Below are 13354 nucleotides of genomic sequence, written 5' to 3' on the forward strand. Positions count from 1 at the left end.
GCCCGTCTAACGGAGAGCCTTAGCACTTCCTATAGACCCCTTTTCAGTTGGTAAACATGGTGACGTTTTTTTGTGGGCGGAGCTTAGGTGGAGGCAGAAAGATCCCTCTGGCCGCTTCACTAACGCTAGTTAGCAAGGATTGTTAGCTTGTTTTTTAACAATGACTGGAGAAAATCCGATATTATCTTAATGTGTAAGGTCACTCAATGTCCAGGATTTTGTTTTTTTGGAAATTGTTATTTCCAAAAGTTATTTTTAACGGACGGAACCAGATTGGCCGACCTGTAGCCGCCTACACGCTCACTCAATGCATGGACGATCTGACAGGATTAACGTACGTCACCTCAGTTGAGTGGCCTGACTTCTACACCTACGTACCTTATAGAGAAACCGATCGTAAATAGAAACTGAGGGCATATAAATCTTTAGACGCCTATATGGCCCTGTACAAGACTTGTGTGTACGATCCGCAGTTCTGCCGAGCCAGCGCCGAGACCAGCACGACAATGAAAGAGTGACATTACAGTGCGATTTTAATGATGTGAATATTTTCTAGAAATAAAAGTTCCAGATACAGGATATTCATTTTTCATCAATTCTTGCACCAAACAACACAACAAGATGACAATTAATAATAGTAACAATGGGCTATATGCACGCATAAGTTTCGCATTTGACGTAAGGATGCTCGTCCATTTCCGGTTGTGGAGATTAAAGCGGAGGAAAACCGAGGAAAATGGGATTATGGCAGAATCTTCCAAATTTACTGTCCTCCGTCTTTGAAACGAAACGTACATACATTTAGGTGTAATTTTATATATAGTTATGTTTATTTAATATAATTTTAAAAAGAAGCATAAACACAACAAGGGGTGTCTGTTTTATCTGTTTTTGTGACTAACGTTTCATTAGTATAACCATGGAGTATAAAATTCAATATAAATTCTCGGTATTACATTGGACTCTACGATCGGCGGAAGTTATCGAGCATCCTTACACCTTCACCGGAAATACCGCCGTGCATAGAGGCCATTATTTAAGCTCCTTATATGTAGCCGAATCTGTGCTGTTTTGTATTGGCCGCCTCCAGTTTTCACTTTGTTTTGCCTCCAGCTAGCGCCGTGACGTAACTGTGACGTCGGCGCAAAAGGGTTCTATTAGCCCAGGGGTTCTCAAACTCGGTCCTGGAGGGCCACTGTCCTGCAGAGTTTAGCTCCAACCTTGATCACACCTGAGCAAGCTAATCAAGGTCTTCAGGATCACTAGAAACCATAGATATCAATATAAAGGCTAGATGTCTTAAGGCGGAGTTTCTATTGTCATCACCGGCGGCCATCTTGTCACAGGCAAGCTGATGTAAGATGAGTGGTCAGCACGAACACAAATACTCTTATCTCGTTGAAATCTTGACGGATTTACAAACGGTTTGGTTTCTTACAAACGTTATTAACGTGTCTATAATTATCTGGATGATTATTTATACACTTATTATTCATAAGTATGCTGTGTCATAACTACATCTCTGACTATTATAACAAACCAAACCGTTTGAAAATCGGTAGAAAATTGAGCAAGTTATGATTATTTAAATAGTGCATGTACCATTGGCACAATGTTACGAGTGAGCGAGCTACCTGTGGCAAGATGGCCGCCAGGTGCAGACGTCGACCTCAATTGGCCAGCAGCGTGGACGAGATATCTAGCCTTTATATAGATATCTATGCTAGAAACTCACAGGTAGGTGTGTTTGATCAGGGTTGGAGTTAGACTCTGCAGGACAGTGGCCCTTCAGGACTGAGTTTGAGAACCCCTGTATTAGCCCTATTGTGCATCACCTTGGTTGCAGTTCCATTAGAATTCTATGGGGCTAAACGGCTAAATGTGTCTCTTTCACCTGCTTGTCGTTAAATCAAAATAGATTTTATTGTTGATTCCGCAAGTTCAATATAGATTATAGGCCAAAAGTCGAATGAACGAGTACTTATGTCCTTTTGATTTCTTACAGGTTAGGCCGTTGTTGGCCGGAACACGCTAGCATTCTGCTATTGTGTGACGTCATCACATTTTTGAACGGATTTTTAGAACAGATAAGTGAACTTATAAATGCAATTTTCAGCTGAGTGTATTTTCTTAGCCCTCCCTTTTGAATGCAACTTTCAAATTACTTGACAAAAAAAATACATCCTGAGAAAAGTGGATTTCTGGGGGTGAAACCCCATTGACTCCCATTCATTCTGCACTCGACCCGTGAGCGCCAGTGCTACTGGGCTAAATGGCAGCGCTTTAACTATTTTGAGACATTTCTTGTGTTTTTTTTTATTTTTTATTTTTTTGTTTTTTGTTTTTAAATGGAAGTCAATTGTAAACAAAACAGTTTGGTTACCAACATTAAAAATAACTTTGTTTGCGTTCCACACTAGAAAGAAACGTCATACCGGTTATTGGAACAACATGCTGACAGAATTTTTATTTTAGGTGAACTGTCACTTTATGCAAAACCGGTATTCAGTCTGGAGATCAGTTAAAACACTGCCACAATAAATTGTGCAGTATATTTTTGTATTGCTATATCTGTCGTCGTTAAGCATATGTTTCCTTCCTGTTGTAAAACAATTAACATTATGATTTACAACGATTCAAAAGCGTAACGTTAGGCTTTACAGCATCATGCAGCACGTGCGTCTCGAAAGTATTTTCACTTTTGTTAATTAAATAAGTCTATGTTTTGGTATTGCCTGCTAGAGAAAGTATTGATTGGACAATTTTAGATGAAATTATATATATAGCCAAACGTTATAGCCTATATATATATATATATATATATATATATATATATATATATATATATATATATATATATATATATATATATATATATATCTGTGTGTGTGTGTGTGTGGTTTGTTAACCAGAAAGTGTATTAAAGCTTTTTGTCCTCAGAATATAAACTAGGTTTGACGAAAGTTGAAATAATAATTTTCTTTTCTAAGTTAAAAGTTATTTTACCTGGGTTTATGACACTGCACTTGATTCAGAGTCTCTTTCCATTCTTTTATGGAAAAAGGTGGAGCTTTCAAGAATGAAAGACCCCTCTGTGTGCACCTTGGACCTTCGCCCGTCTTGGACGTGTCGTTTTGAGTCCTCGTGTCTAGTCATATTATAGTCTATAAATTTCGAAAGTGTGACTGCACGTATCGTTTATTATGGTATCATTTTCCGTTTTTGTTATGTCAAAGGGCTAACTTTTGGACTTTGCAACAGACTCTCACAGATATAAATCGACAACACACAGTACAGTTACAACATCTGCGCACTCTCGAGTCAGAGATGGACACCTTGACTTTTCTAAGTGTTCTACTTGCAGTCACGCATTATGGTAAGCAACTTTTAAAACTTAAAATTAAGGGGGGAAAAAAAACAAGATTTTCCCCATCCCACCCAGCTTAATTAACAGCTACACGCTATTATGTTTGTTTGTTTTTTTTTTTTTTAATGTTAGCAGTGTTCTGAGCAGGAACTCAGAACATTTTTAGGGAAAAGTAGGATGTTGATATATATTATACATTACTTTGTGCAGTGTCAGGGCAGAGTACAATAAAATGGTGCACTATATCTGAGGCGGAGGAGTCCAAATGTAAAGCCATGTCTCAGGCATTCACCAGTGCTTCAATTCGACCAGCGACACAGTGCGTCCGTGTCTCATCTAAATCAGAATGTGCTCAAAAACTCATCGTAAGTCTATCTATGCATTTATATTTTGGACGCTTGAAGTATAATTTACAAAAAAAAAAAAAAAAAACTTGAAAAAGTGTATCTTCTCAGATAGCATGCTTTGAAAGTGTCTGTTCTATTTGCAGAGTATGAGCTAAGTTGCATTTGTGATTAATATTGATTTTGACAGAAAAAAGAAGTTGATGCCTTTTCAGCCAGTGTTTCAGAGATATACAACATTGGCAAGCAAGCCAGCTTCAAAATTGCAGCTGGAGAATCTGGAGCAGATGGTATGATCGATGTTCTTATTTTCAAGATACCAGATTATGCAAGTTGTACCAATGAACTGTTGAAATGGAAAAACGGTGATCAAGGACACAGGTGACACTTTACAACAAGGTTCCGTTAGTTAACACATTAGTTAACTACATCAGTTAACATTATCTAATTATGAACTGCACGTCTACAGCATTTGTAAATTTTGTCAATGTTAATTTCAACATTTACTAATACATTACTCAAATCAAAAGTGTTAAGTGTTACCAGGACATAATTAAATGTCAGCTGAAACATTAGGTTGATTATTAACAGATGATGCCTCTATCTGTATTTGGTTTCTTTATCATGATTCAAATATAATAAATGTGCATTGTAATAAAAATACTGATGTTATGGACCATCCATTGTTTTATCTGGAAAAATTAAACTTTTAGATCAACATAAAATGTAGACTAACTTAGACTAAAGTCATAAATGTTTTTCTTCTCTTAATGGCCATAGGGAAAGGAATAACTTACTACGGTGTTGCTGTGGTTAAAACGAATAATTCAGCCATCAACATCAACAGTCTGAAGGGGAAGAAGTCTTGTCACACCGGGAAGAACCGCACAGTTGGCTGGAACATCCCTCTAGGGTATTTGATTGACACTGGGATGATGTCTGCCATGGGCTGTGACATCCCTCAAGGTACTTCTTTACTTTTGGTGCAGTGCATCAAAAATGATCAGATTGCCTTTTTCAAATGGAAGAGTATCTTATCTTGGCTTTTTAGGGGTTGCTGACTTCTTTGAGGCCAGCTGTATCCCAGGGGCTAAAGACGACCCTGCATCCTTGTGTCAGCTCTGTGTGGGAGATAAATCTGGAAGTTTTAAGTGTGACCCAAGCAACAAGGAGCAATACTATGCATATAACGGAGCATTCAGGTACCATGTTCTTTGTCCCATCATACTACACTGAAATCTGGTGCAGTTGCAGCTCTGATAGTGAGAAATATGTTCAGTATGTCACTTAACTGATGTTAGTTTTGGGCTTCACAGGTGCTTGGTTGAGGATGCTGGTGATGTCGCCTTTGTAAAGCACACCACTGTAGGCGAGAATACTGATGGTAAATGTGTAGCCTAGTCTTTGTCAAACTTCTAAGGGGGCCACAGAATGATTAAAAATATATATATTATTCATATAACAATATTAATACAACAGTATGTACGTACTAAATGAATTCACATTTAATGAAAATTAAATAATAATAGTATAAATAATAATAATAAGGTCCCATTTGTTATTATAGCTAGTTGGGGGTCTTCTAATATTGTGTTATGGATAAATAATGGATTGTGATCGGTTTATGAAGATAATAATATATCTTTTAACTTTGTGTGTCAGGTCAGGGGGATTCATGGGCTCAGGACTTGCACTCTGAAGACTATCAGCTGCTGTGTCGGGACGGCACTCGCAGTCCAGTCAGTGATTATGAGAAATGCCATCTGGCGCGAGTGCCATCGAGGGGGATTGTTGTCCACTCTGACATCAGCAGTTCGGTGGTTTACAACATGTTGCGTGAGGGACTGGTATGATCCTTTTACTGATATCTGAGGTTTTCGACTTCATTAGGATTCATTCATTAATTTCTAATAGAGTAAATACAAAATGTACATTTTATTTTGTTGTGCAACATGCTGTTTTATTTAAATGTGTTTGTGTGTTTCTCTTCAGCAAAAGTCTGGGTTCTCCATGTTCTCCTCAGCAGACTTCAGTGGGGAAAACTTGTTGTTCAGCGACGCTTCAACAACATTTATCCAAGCTGGAAATGAAAACCATATCGAATGGATGGGCCGATACTATGACATACTGAGAGCTATGGACTGCTCAAAGTCAGGTGTGAATTTCTGTATCTTCATCAAACAATGAAAAATGTTCTATTTTCTTTCTTACATAAATTGTCCTTAACTCTGTTGTGTGTGTGTTATATAGATGTCCCCACTCAACTTCGATGGTGTGTCCTGTCTAATGGAGAGCAGCAAAAATGTGCAGACATGGCTGTGGCTTTCAAAAGCAAAAATTTGATTCCTGATATTCAGTGTGTCTATGGCACATCTGTGGAAGACTGTTTGAAGAAAATACAAGTATGCCAGTCAGCGGTCATTTAAATACCAAACCATTTTATCCATACTTGCTTTTTTCTACGTTTTTCTTAACACCTGCAATACAGTGCAACAGTCAAGTTCTGAAACGAAAAATCCCTTTCATTTTATCCATAGAGAAATTGATTTGTATAAACTCAATGCAGGTAAAAAGGTGTGCTCTATTTGAATGAGACTCTTTTCCTCCAGAACAAGGAAGCTGATGTCATCACTCTTGATGGAGGCTACATCTACACAGCAGGAAAGAGTTTTGGTTTAAAACCTGCGGTTGGAGAAAGCTACACAGGTTAGTGCCATACGCTGTCAGTGTACTTTGACTTAACCAGCTTCATAGGCTTCCATATAGTTTTTATATGAAATTACCTGAATATAGTACAAAATGTGTTCTCTGGGTAACTACTTTGTGTTTTATTCATAACTGATGATTCATTTTCACAAGCCACTGTGATTCTCTGTCGCAGGAGACACTGACGGAAGCATTTATTATGCTGTGGCTGTGCTGAGGAAGAGCAACATGGACATCCAGAGATTCAGTGACCTCAAGAGCAAGCGCTCTTGTCACACGGGTTATGGCAGAACTGCAGGCTGGAACATTCCAATGGGTCTGCTAATAGAAAAAGGCATCATCAGACCAGAGACATGCCAAGTGCCCCAAGGTAGGACATGTGGTGGACTTATACCATGGGGTCCCAAAGTCTGAAGTTAAATGTTTCAGTTGCACGTTTCACTCAAATTGTTCTTTGTAATTTGTAAATGAAACATTTTGTGGTATCACTTTACAATGAGCTCTTCTTAGGTAATGCAATAGCTAAATTTAATTATCAATTAGCCACACATTTTTTGAACGCATTATTAATCTTTCTTAATGTTATTTAATAGAAAAACTATTTTACATTGCTTGTTCATGTACGGAGCTCATAAAGGGACATAGTGATGGAAAAACTATGAGATTTTGTCTTCTCTCACAAAACCTTTGCTTTCCCTCGCAAAAGAGAATGGAAAAGCATTGACAAACGTTTTTCCTCCCATATAATTTTTTTTCCCTTCCATGTGCCTTTAGGGGCTGTGTAGTTCATGTTCGTTCACAGCTTAGCTTATTAATTAATGTTAACAGACAACTTGATTAAAAAAATTGATTGCTATATCTTGAACTATATCTTTACATGACCTAAGGTTAATAAATGCTCAAATGTACTGTTCATTCTTAGTTCATGTTAAAAGATGAAACCTTAACATAATGAGTAACACTTTACATTGTAAAGTGTTACTCATTTTGTATTACATTAGAAATGAATGCTGAATAGAAGCACTTTCACTGCTGATCTCTGAGATTTGGACCACATTATATATATATATATATATATATATATATACATAGATAGATAGATAGATAGATACGATATATATGTATATGTATATATATATATATATATATATATATAATATAACAGCTTAATCTGGATATATCATAATAAAATATTTGCAAACACATTGCTCTAATAAATACAAGTTATGTGAATCAAATAGCCAGTAGTAAGATTTCTTTCTCGTTGTAACCTAGTGATATGTTAAGATTTGTATATATCTAATAATTCAATAATTCTAATAATTTTTTTTATTGTCATTCTATCACAAATTGTCATATATTGTTGTTGGCTGTATATGAATACCAAAAAAATCTGCCTTTAGCTGCTGGGGAGTTCTTTAAATCATCTTGTGTACCCGGAGCCAATCAGAAGGGTTTCCCCAGTAATCTGTGTGAGCAGTGCATTGGAGACTCCAGTGGTCAGAACAAGTGTGAAAAAGGCAAGGACTTATACGATGGTTACGATGGAGCCTTTAGGTAATCCACTCTACTACACAATAGCTCTGAAAGATTTGATGCTAATGAATATGCATGACAAATAAATAGTTGAACATGGTCTCTGTTTATATTTCCAGGTGCCTTGTTGAAAATCATGGTGATGTGGCCTTTGTCAAGCATTCCACTGTATTTCAGAACACGAATGGTAATTCTCAGAAATTCTTTCTTGCTTTTAGTAAAAAACTAACTGGAAGGCTAATTTACTGTGAGCACTTTCATAATCTTTAATAATAATACAAATAACAGTAATAATAATAAGAAAACATTTTATTTTCTATAGCACCTTTCATTTAACCAAATCGTTAACACTTTACTTAAAGCCAGTATGTATGATACATTATAAAAGTATTTTTTAATGCAGTAATTCTCCCATATAATGCTTTATACTGCATTGTATGGTCTCATGAATAATTGTAACAAGTTGTAATACAATATGATAATTATCTATTAATTAAACATGTCTTTACAAAGTAAATTGCATTAAAACACATGACAAACAACCAATTTTGAGAATCTGCAAACATTATAATCCTATTTAACTTTGTTTACAATTATTTTATAATTGTATTATTTTATAATATATAATGTACGTTATAAATATCTTTATAATACGTTATAAATAGGGGCTTTAAGTAAAGTGTTACCATAAAATCTGCTTCACAAGTCAGAATATGAAGAACATTTTAGCAAAACATAAATGAATAAAAAATAAACTTAAAAAATAGGAGCATAGCAGAACCAAAAGCATAGATTTAAAGAAGGGAGAGAAAATGTGTTAATAATAATTAATAATAAATGTTGAATTAAACAACCGAAATAAAAACAATAATAAATTAATCATTATTATTCCAATGAGTAAAGAGACTTAACATGATAATAATTAGCTAATGTAAAGAAAAGCACTTCTAAAAAAGTGAATGGTTGGAACTGGTCTAATTTGAATAAGAAGAAGAATAGGTTTTCATTTAAGGTCTCTGATTAACAATACTTCAGAGAGAAAATTAAAGGGGAACTTGGCAACTATTTCAACTTAATAAAACCGTTTAGAAATAATTTGAATGGTTTAATAACCTGTTCTGGAGAGAATGCAAACTGCTTTATGGCAATTTGACATAATTCTATGATACTGTGTATGATGCATTACCCACTCGGTAGACACAGCTCCACACGATAAAGTTGGCCGGCTCCGATAATAACAAATGCACATAAGCAGTGGTTGAAAGTGGGAGGAAGGTGCCGCAAGTGAGTTTTTTATGACACTGTTGTGAAAATATACGCCGCACAGCTGTTTGAGAATGAGCTCGATGAGAAAACATGCAACAACAAACGTGAAAATAAGCTAAGAAATGACTAGAGTTGCCAAGTGCCCCTTTAAGAAACAATAAATAATATTTTTCACACAAAAAACTAAAAACCCATTTGGACATTTCAGAGAGAATTATGTAACAGCAAGCAGACAATTACTTTGTGTGTGTTAAAGTCTAGAGTACTTTTCTCATGTCAAAATAATTATTTTTCAGGAAACAATACTGATTCTTGGGCGGAGCAATTGGATTACCGTGAATTTCAGCTGCTTTGTTCTCAGGAGTCTCGTGCTGAAGTCACTCAGTACACCAAGTGCAACCTGGCCCGTGTCCCTTCCCACGCTGTTATGATAAGACCCGATATCAACCACCACCTCATTTTTGGCCTTCTGGACAAAGCCCAGGTACTGTTGCTTATGCCAAATGTTATTTTTCAGGGTAATATGAAAATGGAGGTGGGACTTTTTGGTTTGCATCTTTCAGAATTTCTTTGGAGTTAATGCTGCCTCAGGCTTCAAGATGTTTGACTCAAGCGCTTATGAGGGGTCGGACCTGATTTTTAAGGACTCAACCATCACTTTAATTGGTGTGGGAGAGAAGAAAACGTATGAGGAGTGGCTTGGCCAGAGCTACCTGGATGCTGTGATAGCCATGGAGTGTTCAGCCACATCAACAGGTACTGGTATATATGCTTATATACTGTGTATATATATATATATATATATATATATATATATTTTTTTTTTTTTCTCCTGTTTTTCCATCTTATCTGTGTGTGTCTAGTCTTTTGTTTGTATGTACAAAATATCTCATTAAAATACATTCTTTAAAAAGAAAAAAATCAATTAAATAAAAAAGTGCAGTGCTATTCTGGGGTGCGTTTCCCAAAAGCATCGTTAGCCATCTATGGACTCAAGTTGGTCGCAATTTCCATTGAACTCTATTGGTAACGACGGAACTTGCGACCATAGTTGGCTAACGATGCTTTCGGGAAACGCACCCCTGTTTGAGCATTCCTGTAGCTTAGAGCAACAGTAGAGCACGGTGCCGACAACACCAAGGTCATGGGTTTGATTCCCAGGGAATGCATAAACTGATCAAATGTATAAAATGTATCACTTGAATGAAATTTAACTTAACTTTAAATAAGTGTCTGCCAAATGCATAGTTGTAAAAAAAAAAAAAAAAGCAAGTGGTAATAATAAAAATAGTTTTTTTTATTAAAGAATAAATAAATAAAAATAAATAAATATTTTAATTTAAAACATTAAAGAACATTAATCGTAAAATAAAAAATGTAATAATAATTTAACACAATACATTCATTAAATAGACCATAAAAATAAATAAAAGAAAACATAAAGAATCTCTATTAAAGATTAGGAAATATCCCATTAATGGTAAAGATTTTACAAAACTGGCTTGTACGTACAAAAACTTATAATTAGTATGATTATTACATGAAAAATTGTCATAATTTATAAATAATACATTTTATCCCTCATATTTGAACACACTGTTGGAAGGGACGTGTCTGCTGTGAGACTTCAATGTTAACACCCACTGCTGTGATTGGCTAACGTCTTTGTATATGAAATAAATATTATACGTGGAACTCGCTCTAAAACGTTTACTACGTTTTTACTATTACAGCAGTCGAGATTAACAAAACATGAAAAGTTATGGCATCATATTTAGATCTGTAGGATTATATTTACAGACAAAAACATGTCATGTCTGTTAATACTCCATTTCTGCACTCTCACAATGTAAATAAGCGATTCGTCGATTATAACGGGACAGGAGTTTAGGCGAGAGTCCAGATAACTCCAGAAACCCAGCTCTGTGTGATTGACCGCTCCAATGATTGTTAACGGAAGCGTTCTTTGACCACTTTCTGTATATAATTCAATCGCATTTTAAATAACAGATTATGTTCATGCTTCTAAGAGAAAAAAATAACTTTCCTAGCATTTGGATCATTTGGAAGGTAATGTTACAGTATTTTTAGTCCTGTGATTCTGTATCTCTCTTGTCTCCTCATCTCAATAACGTGGCAGTAGGCAGGGCCAAATATGTGATGATGTGGAAGTAGGCATTGATCTGATTAAGCAGAGGCGGTCTTTCATTGCAATATTACATCATAATGTGCTAAAATCTGAAACGTGTCATCTTCGGAGCTTGTTTTGCAAAGCTGTTTTTGAACTAAAGAGGAATTTTTTTCATTTTCTTTTCTGGATTTGTTTTATAGTACAATGACCTCTTGCATGTCAAAAGATCAAGACAAAATCTATTTCTCAATTCAGAATCCCTTTAAAATGATTTGCTTACGAATAACATCAAGGCTAACACCCTCTTGTGTTCTATTGTTTAAATATTAAATCATTTATAATACTTGGATTTTATAGTAACTCTTTCCACTATGTGTGCATTGGTTTCTCTTCCGTTGCAGTGTTGTCCTCGTCCCTACTACTGCTGATGTCCATTGTGAGCTCCCTGGCGTCCCTGTTGGCTTTGTAGCAGGTCTGCCAGTCACAGAAGGGGTTTGGCAACTTCATCTCTTCTTGACTCTAGACCTTCATAGTTGTATCAATATATCTATAGGTGATTCAAGTTCAAATCAAGATGTGAGATCAAATTTAAAGCTACAATATGCTTAAGCAATAGCAATGCATTTTATCTGTGATTGCAATGGTACATAGTACGGCTGATAAGATTTCCGAGGGAGATTTTGAGGACCGTCTTAAATTAAGAAACAACAAAGAGTTGTCTGACGTCTTTCTTTAAACTAGAGTTTAAACCAAAGCTGATCCATTATCATGATCATTTGTATTATTCTACTCTGAAATTGCTGAGGGCAATAGCCATATCAGTGCATATGCTTTGCCTGTTACATATTTATTGCACAATGTTTATTGCAGCATTTTAAACCAACATTTTATTATGCTATGAACTACTTGAAGGCACATGCCATATCAGGGAATATGCTGTGTCTAGTATTTTCCTCTTTGATGATTTTCATCATCATGCCATTGAATGCAACATGCACTGGAGTTTTACTACTGAATAGATTGAAAGGGTTCTTTTACTCTCATATTCTCCCCAGACTGAAAGCAGAAGAAAATGAGTTTTCAGTGGTTTTTTTTCTCTTGCTTTTGCATTCTCAAATCAACAGCACAACGTGCAACTCATGCATATAAAATCTGAAATATATATATATTTTTAAATTTTTAATTAAAAAAATAAAAATAAATTAAATAAAAAAAATATATATTTTTTTCTGATAATTAATCACTGAGTTGAAACAAGTTGTTGAATTATGATACACCCGGTAATGCTTTCGTATCTGGGGGATAAATATATCTTTCCAGTGACTGTGCAGTCATTGTTGCAACATTAAAATCCTTTTGTCTCTGCATTATAGTATTGTTGCAAAGCTTTTATTTACTAAACAATGTTCTAAAACTGTTGCTCGCCTTTTTTTTGTGGTAGTAACTGATTGTAAATTCCCAAAAATGATTCATACAGCACATTTTAGTGAACCCCATACACTGAGATAAATAACCATGGATACTATTCATTAAACATTTTTTGAAATTCAAGTCCAATCAAATGGGGCATAACAAGTCTTGTCCAAAACCCACAATGGATGGACCTCCAGCAGATTTTGAATCATTGATATAATAGATCATCCCTTCAGCTTGCCTTTTCACATCAGTGTGTGCTTTAGATGTCTGTTCCATTATAGTATTCACTTTTTTGCTTTGTAATTTGATGTTTCTTTGAGAGGTTTATTTGTATATGTTGTTCAGATACCATATCAGTGTATATGTGCTGACACATGAATGTCGTGCATTAATGTTTAGCCTGCTTTTTCTTGGTTGCAATTTCTTAATGAAATGATTGAGATATAACTAATATTTAGTTGCCAGGCCAGTGCGTCTGCTCAAGTATTACAACATACTGTCTCTTATTTTAAATAAACAAGCATCATAAAAATTTGGGTTGTTTTTCTTTTCTTTTTTTTTTTCAAAATTGTATTTTCATTGACCTGT

The 13354-nt window shown here is 35.4% G+C and overlaps 1 protein-coding gene across 1 annotated transcript; it reads left to right on the forward strand.

The window, feature by feature from the left end:
- Window positions 1-3115: 3115 nt before the first annotated feature.
- On the forward strand, window positions 3116-13298 carry meltf (melanotransferrin). Its single transcript, XM_039691649.2, has 16 exons — window positions 3116-3376; window positions 3578-3732; window positions 3902-4001; window positions 4492-4677; window positions 4763-4913; window positions 5028-5095; window positions 5374-5558; window positions 5704-5866; window positions 5962-6113; window positions 6321-6417; window positions 6593-6787; window positions 7821-7974; window positions 8073-8140; window positions 9516-9703; window positions 9783-9975; window positions 11752-13298. Exons 1-16 carry the CDS (start codon window positions 3328-3330, stop codon window positions 11817-11819), a joined length of 2172 nt encoding a protein of 723 aa, XP_039547583.2. The 5' UTR covers window positions 3116-3327; the 3' UTR covers window positions 11820-13298.
- The last annotated feature ends 56 nt before the right edge of the window (window positions 13299-13354 follow it).

Source organism: Pimephales promelas, chromosome 8 (assembly GCF_988280905.1).
Source record: "Pimephales promelas chromosome 8, fPimPro1.hap1.1, whole genome shotgun sequence".
Classification (NCBI taxonomy): domain Eukaryota; kingdom Metazoa; phylum Chordata; class Actinopteri; order Cypriniformes; family Leuciscidae; genus Pimephales; species Pimephales promelas.